The sequence below is a fragment of the Berghia stephanieae genome, chromosome 8 (genome assembly GCF_034508935.2).
Source record: "Berghia stephanieae isolate SIO BIC M18660-M18661 chromosome 8, UCSD_Bste_1.3, whole genome shotgun sequence".
NCBI classification, from domain to species: domain Eukaryota; kingdom Metazoa; phylum Mollusca; class Gastropoda; order Nudibranchia; family Aeolidiidae; genus Berghia; species Berghia stephanieae.
This window is the reverse complement of record NC_088367.1, coordinates 26,409,898-26,418,269: the sequence shown is the minus strand read 5'-3', so window position 1 is coordinate 26,418,269 and position 8,372 is coordinate 26,409,898. Positions and strand designations below refer to the sequence as shown.

Below are 8,372 nucleotides of genomic sequence, written 5' to 3'. Positions count from 1 at the left end.
CCCCCCTCTCTCCCCCCCTCTCTTTCTCTCTCTCTCACACAATGTCTCATGCTCCCAGTATGTGTGTGGTTATATTAATGGTAATAACGTGTTGACATTCATCTATCCCCTCACCCATCCCTTCATCTATCCCCTCACGCATCCATCCATCTATCCCTTCACCAATTCGTCCATCTATTCCTTCATTCAACCATCGACTATTCCATCTAATTTTATATGTGACGTATGAATTCTTCTCTTTCAGGAGGAGCTGGAACGCTTCCCCATCCAGAATGTAACAGACCCCACCGCCATCTTCAAGAACGACCACCGTGAACACTACAACAGCCTCATCTTGTTCACCATTGTGGATGATCCCAAGAAAAAAATCACCCAGGCTGATATGCACATTTTCCAGACATGTGGAGGAAATCCGGTACGTCATCTTGTTTTTTTTTGGTTAGTTTTTTTGTTTTGTTATTATTTTTGTTTTGTTTTGTTTTTCATGTTCCGTCATTAAGTTGATGCGTTCATTCCAACTGGAATTTTATTCCATTCATGTCTCTTCTGCAGCCTCAAGTGATTGTTGATGAGATTCTAGCTTCCAAGGCCGGTCAGCCAAGGCTTGGAGGTGCTGCAGGGTAAGTGAGAACGTTTAAATCGCCGCTACATGTTATATCAATTATCCCTAGACGCTATATATTTGCCGGGATGAGCCTGATGCTTAAAATTGAACTTTAAGCTTTACATATAGATAGTATGCGATTTGCTAAGAAGCTCATAACATTTGCCATCCGGAAGTATGACGGACCAACACACAAAACTATGTGTAATCTTGAACGTTTATAGTCTGGATGATATAGTTTAGTGAGAATTACTTATAAACGTGGATGGCAAAAAGCAATAACAAACACCTGAGTGACGTCAGCTTTATACTATCTATCGAATTTGTGTTGAAGCAAATGCCCTCCTTGAGGCCATTGAGTGTTGTTCCTTCAGCTCATAAAAACTTGGCATTCGACATTCTCTCATTCTGTTCATTTTAATTTTCAATTCAGTTTGATTCATTGACTACATTCCGACATGCGCTATATAGATATCGATATTGAGATTTATTTATTTATAAGAATACTAAGATAGAATCGTTTAAAAGTTGTTCGTTTTTTTTCTTCCAATTTTGTGCAGAAATATTGCCGTTCTCTCTTAAGCTCAGCACAACAGGGTCGTAATGTTATATTTTATTAAATTTTCTTTGACAACGACTTTAGCAATGAAAGACAGAAAATATGCTTTCCTAATTTTTTAAAAATATATCTACAACGTAAAAAGAAAAATCTAACCAGATCATAAAGAGAACACTTCATGACAGTGTAAACTGCTCGGTACCCAAGCGTTGAGACATCCATAACAACAACAACAACAACAACAACAACAACAACAACAACAACAACAACAACAACAAAAATAAAAAAATAATAATAATGATAATAATAATAATGAACATGAAAATTTATAAATACAAAATTTCTGTGAGTTACCGAGTCGAATATCTTCTTATCTTATATGTGACGTTTTTAACTTAGTAAATATTATATGTAAACCAACATGTTTTAAAAAGAACTGCAAACCGTCTTTAATTGATGTTATGCTCACCAACAAACCCGATTTATTTTCTAAACCTCTAAATTTTTCAACAGGTGTCAGTGACTGTCACAATATGATTTCAACTTATATTAAACATAATATTCCACAAATTAAGAAAAACAAAATATGTTATAGAAGCTTTAGGACCTTTTGCGAGAAAAGTTATCAGGAAGATTTGCATTCTGTTCTTACCAAAACCAGTAATTCAGAAAACGACGTAAATACTGAATATGGAGAATTTATCGATAAAGTAATTTTAATCTCAAATAAACATGCTCCTTTCAAACAAGATACCACTAAGGAAGCCAGTACCATACATGAACAGTGAATTAAGAAAAGCTATATATAGAAAAAGAATGCTTCATAACAAATACTTGAAAGAAAAAACAAAAATATCATGGGAAAGTTATAAAGAACAACGAAATTATGTAGTAAAATTAAAAAGAAGTTCAATTAAACGTTACTTCTTAGAAAGGTGCACCGGAGGACAGAAGTCAAAAGATTTCTGGCCAACGGTCAAACCTTTCTTATCGAAGAAGCACAACCAAGATCAACAAAAGATTGTACTTCAAGATGGTGATAAGATATTGAATAATGTTGATGATATCTGTAACAATTTTAACTCTTTCTTTGTACATGTTGCAAATGACATTGGTAAAGACGTTGTTTTTGATCAAGAAACTCACCCAAGCATCAAATCCATCAAAGAAAACTTACCTGACCTTCCTAAATTTGAATTCAAAGAAACTGATTTACACACTGTCCAGAAAGTTATCAACAATATCAATATTAAGAAAGCAACTGGTTTTGACAATTTTCCGGCCAGACTTCTTAAAGCTGGCTCCCCCGTGCTGGCTGAACCAATAACGAATCTAATTAACAAATCAATTTCTTTTGGTGTGTTTCCTGATCAATTGAAATTAGCACAAGTCACGCCTTTATATAAAAAACAAGATCCTCTAAATGTGAAAGACTATCGTCCTGTTAGCATTCTACCTGTTGTTTCCAAAGTATTTGAAAAAATTATATTTCAACAATTATCTATATATTTTTAATGACTACTTGTGTGCTTTTCGTAAATGCCATGGTTGCCAAACAACACTTTTGCGTTTAATTGAAGATTGGAAAGAGGCATTAGACAATAACAAATATGTCGCTGCAATCCTCATGGACCTTTCGAAGGCTTTTGACTGCTTGCCTCACAACATTCTTATTGCTAAACTAGCTGCCTATGGGCTAGAACAAAAAGCTCTTTATTTAATTGAAAATTACTTGAGCGGAAGAAAACAACAAATAAAATTAGAGGATGCTGTGAGCGAGTGGGCAGGCATTAAAAAAGGCGTTCCACAAGGATCAATTCTTGGACCATTACTTTTTAACATTTTTATAAATGATATATTTTACTTTATCAGAGAGGGAAAATTATATAATTATGCTGACGATAATACTCTGTCATATTCTCATTCAAATTTCGATATGCTTTTAAAAACTATTGAAAATGAAAGCGAAATTCTTATCAAGTGGTTCGAAATAAATTGCATGCAAGCAAACCCGGACAAATTCCAGGCAATTGCAGTAGGTACAAAAACACACACAAAGAAACCCACGTTCCATATTGGAACTGCAAGTACTACATGTGAAGAAGTTGTAAAATTACTAGGGATCGACATAGACTACCAACTAAAATTTGATATACACATTAAAACTATCTGCCGTAAAGCTTCTCAGCAATTAAATGTCTTAAAAAGGCTTGGAAAATACCTTTCAAAATTGACCAAGTTAACAATATTTCACTCTTTTGTATTGTCAAATTTCAATTTCTGTCCACTAGCTTGGCATTTCTGTTCTAAAACAAATTGTGATAAACTTGAAAAGATACAAGAAAGAGCACTGCGTTTTATTTATGAAGATGACAAAATATCCTACGACCAATTACTTTCAAAGGTCAAAGTCCCCTCCCTACAAATAAGACGAATGAGAACAATTGCTTTGGAAACGTTTAAAATTTTATACAAAATTTCTCCTCCTTGTCTATCTGATATGGTCATTTTGAAAAATAACAGATACAATTTTAGATATTCAAACCTCCTTGATATTCCAAGGGTCAGAACAACGTCTTATGGCAAAAGATCTTTCAGATATTCTGCTGCTGTGCTTTGGAATGAACTTCCCGAGCACATCAGGAAAATTTCAAATTTTAATGTTTTCAAAAACCATATCCTCTCATGGAATGGCAAGCCATGCAAATGTAATATTTGTAATTAATCTAACCGTACATATATATATATATATATATATATATATATATATATATATATATATATATATATATATATATATATATATATATATATTATATATATATATATATATATATATATATATATAATATAATATAATATAATAATATGTTACTTTTCTTTGTGTGTCATGATTGGAATCTTGATGAGGGAATGTTTTAAAGGAAAATGTATTACTATGTATTTTTATGTACTATGTGTTATAACCTATGTCGGTCAAAGGCTTCTATTAGCCTGACTACATTATCTATGAAACATTTTTAAAATGCCGACAATAAATAAATATTTGAATTGAATTGAATTGAATCTTCACAATAACAAACGTAACTAAGGAAAATATGAATAATTTTTGATAGCTTCATTATATAATTTATTGGCATAGACATAATATATTCATTGTGTGCGCACTATAATTACCGTTCTTCAGTTTATTAATTCTTGTGTGTATTCAAGTTCAGAAAAAGAATTAGACAATGTTGTGTCTGTTATGATAATGATATAGATGTTATCAATAGTATGCGTATGGTATAATTCAAAATTATTCGGCTGTGTTCTGGCTAACACAACTATTATATAGTCCTTCAGAGCCATTGGGCCCACGGAGCCGGGGTTTATCCCGGTTTCTATCACGGTTTCTAACGGACTTGCTACCCTTTAGATAGGACGTTTGTCTATCGCAAATTGCTTTCCGACACACACACACACACACACACACACACACACACAGAGAGAGAGAGAGAGAGAGAGAGAGAGAGAGAGAGAGAGAGAGAGAGAGAGAGAGAGAGAGAGAGAGAAGACCCAGCTGGGTGGACATGGGCGGCTCAGAAAGAAAAAGTCTCGAGTGCCAGTGCTCTACCAACTGAGTTGTCAGGGTCCCCCCTATCGATCGTATGCGTATGGTTCTAATGGTTTTAGCTAACACAACAATATGGATCGACATTTAATTTAATGTATTGGGGCAGATATTATTCTTAACCAGTAGATTTTTGACCAATCAAAACACTGCATTCCTGACACGCCCACAGATCCTCCCGGAGAAACATACCTGGTTGTTTATTAACATAAGACTGAATGGAATTGATAACACACTGTACTTTGTCATTATTTTTTGAACAACAGTTGGGCGATTAGTTATTAGATTCTCTCGTTCAGACTACAAACATTTTGAGGTTACACATAGTTTTCTGTTTTAGCGCGATTTATCCGGCTGGGAGAACCGGTGAGTATTTGTCTTAAACTCATAACATGCGTAATTATCTGAGTTGACTTCTTGAGGCTCAGCTATTAAAGGAAATATCTCTCTCTATCTCTCTCTCTCTCTCTCTCTCTCTCTCTCTCTCTCTCTCTCTCTCTCTTTCTCTCTCTCTCTGTGTCTCTGTCTCTCTCTGTCTCTCTCTCTCTCTCTCTGTGTCTCTGTCTCTCTCTACACACACACACACAACTCTCAGCGACGTCTGCTAGTGCTAAAAATACATACATATTTTATTACCGGCGGGTTTCAATGATGCTTAACCCGCCATATCGTTCTATGCTGCAGTGGGACGAAATAAAAGATCACATGACTAGCCCGTGATTATTCAAACAAGTAACAACAACGACAACAACAACAACAATAACAACAACGACAATAACAACAACGACAACAACAACAACAATAACAACAACGACAACAACAACGACAACAACAGTAACAACAACGACAACAACAACAGCAACAACAACAACTCAACAACATCAACAACAACAACAACTCAACAACATCAACAACAACGTCCAGCATTCGAATAACAAGGACCAGTGGGCATGTGCGACCCATTTCCTCAAACTTGTATTGTGTCAAAGTGTAAAAGTGACAAATTAAGGAGCATGTACTGGTGGTGCATGATAGAAATATAAAAAGGTGTGCATGGAACAGTGCAAGCAAGACAAAGCAGAATGAAGTTTAGAAGATTTAAAAAACAAACAAACAATCATTAAAAAATTAACCTGTCTCGACTAGTGATTGAACATCAAACCTCCTTATTACCCTGTATTGCCATTACACCACAGAGGCTACTCAACCGTAGCCATCGTTAACTTATAGCCTGACACTGACCAAAAATGACATCAAAAGACAAGTCTTTGGCCGCTAAAGAAAACAATTCGAGATTTGTATTCAATATTTCAATCAATGGAATCACTCGTTTCCTTGAGCTCTACTAACAACAACTCACTAGACGCTGCACGAAACGAAAAAAATGACGTCAAACTATACGTCCTATAGGGTTCTAGTGTCAGGCTATACATTAACGATGGCTACGACCCAACCGGGCAAAATCTAAAGTGGGAGAAGACCGGGCAGAACATGTTTTCCACGGGCAGCCAGTGAACGTAGGACACCCAATGCAGACTATGGAACATAATATTCTCTTGGAATATAACTTCGATGAACGGACGTGCACTGACACTGACTTGGGAACCCTCAGCACAGAGGCTATGAAATGGATCCAGCACTGATTGGTGGGAAACGATATTATGATGGTGACAGAGGCTACCCAGTAGTTTGGACAATTCAATGCTTTCTTCACAAGGGTAGGTACGCGTTTCCGCTGTTTCCGCTGTAAAACCCTCTTCAGCATCATAACAAAGTGTACTCGTTTAGAGCTATAAATCCCACATGGAACCAAAGTTTAAACCTGTCTCTGGAGCGTCAAACGGACAGGAACTATTGATGACAATACTCAGACCTGCCCACTTGATAATCTAAAAATTCCTAAATATTTGGAAGTTAAAAATTGTAGTCGTTATAGTGGACTTTAAAAATCAACAATTTTTCCCTCACAAGGAGACTTCAAAATTCTTAAAACCACAATTTATGGCATCGACTTTCATTTCTAAGAGATGTTCACGAAGTTCTGTAATTGGAGTCAACATTTCGTAATTTTACAATTTTTTTCTTCGTAAAAGTAGTAAGGAGGTTTGCTATACTCACCGCCAGATCTTACGGGCTCTGACGACCTAATCACTGTGGATGGGATGATACAGAAAATTGAGTAGGGTTCGTGAACATATAGCCTGACGTGACACTTGAACCCTCTCGGACTTACAGTTTGACATCATTTTTTTAGGTTTTGCAGCGTCCTGTGAGTTGTCGTTAGTAAAGCTCAAGGAAACAAATGATCCGATTGGTTGCCCTATTGAATACAACTCACGATTTGTTTTATTTTGCGACCAATGACCTGTCTTTTAACATCATTTTTTTTGTCAGTGTCAGGCTATAGATAGTTCGAAGATGGCGTCACTCAGGTCTTTGTTATTGTTCTTTGCCATCCACGTTTATGAGTAATGCTCACTGAACTGTATTTACCCGACTGTAAACGTTCATTGATAAACACAGTTTTGTGTGTTGGTCCGTTATACTTCCGGATGGCAATATTATGAGCTTCTTAGCCAAGCGCATACTATCTATAGATGGTATGAAGTTGACGTCACTCTTGTCTTTGGTATTGTTTTTTGCCATCCGCGTTTATGATAATTCTCACTAATCTGTTTTAACCAGACTATAAACGTTCAAGGTGACACATAGTTTGTGTTTTTGTCCGTTATACTTCCGGATGGCAATGTTGTGAGCTTCTTAGCCATGCGTATACTATCTATGATATTAAGAATGGAAGGTTTGTGTACCAACTTTTTCACTTTGAAGAGAATGAATATAATATTTTTCTTTTCTAAAAGAAAGAAGAACCAAATATCTCTTTTTCCAGGTCATTTTAACTTTAAAATATTTTCTTTCTTTTTATTTTATTTAGCACTTGGCTGACCGCGACATAATGCTATTTGAGATGATAGATTTCAATAAACGTCGTGTTGCTAGTGTACACTAACATGCATAAAAATTTATTTTCTAAATCAAAGGAGTCTTTACAGATTGTCACGGCACCTACTGTCTTCTCACAGAATTAATTGGGGGTCGGGAGTAAAAACAAATCGATAAATACTTCGCCCCCCCCCCCCTAGAAATACAAATAAACAATAAAACAAAGAAAAATACTGTTGAAACTCGTTTCTTTTGCTCGGCCAGATGCTTGATAGAGGGCAACAAGGGATCCCCCCCCCCCCCCATTTTGAGGTCATATTCATACAGACGCACACGTACAGTTAATGTGTGACAAGTGTGTGTGCGCGCGCGCGTATGTGTGTATGGCTGTGTATGTTAGTATTTACAATGTATATTGATGATGGAATTTGTCTTCTTCATGTAATCATTAAAAAAAAAAAAGTCATTTCCAATCCCCCGTATCAATAATATAACATGCCTCCCATGTTCGCAGATAATATTGATGATTTCAGTACTTAGAAAGAGATTTGACAAAAACTGATACAGTAATCAGTACTGTTGCTATCAGTAGAGATTGTGGAAAACCCACGGTCGCAAAATATGTGTTTTTTTGATGATAACAATTGTACTTA

General features: G+C 35.8%; 1 protein-coding gene across 3 annotated transcripts in view; it reads left to right on the top strand.

Moving 5' to 3' along the window:
• Positions 1-8,372, top strand: part of LOC144978434 (uncharacterized) — a 127,085-nt gene that overhangs the window by 59,969 nt on the left and 58,744 nt on the right. For all 3 annotated transcript variants that reach the window (XM_078924491.1, XM_078924493.1, XM_078924492.1), the window contains exons 6-7: positions 245-415; positions 553-620. In XM_078924491.1, coding sequence (XP_078780617.1) covers positions 245-415; positions 553-620 — 239 coding nt within the window. The remainder of the gene's footprint in view (positions 1-244; positions 416-552; positions 621-8,372) is intronic.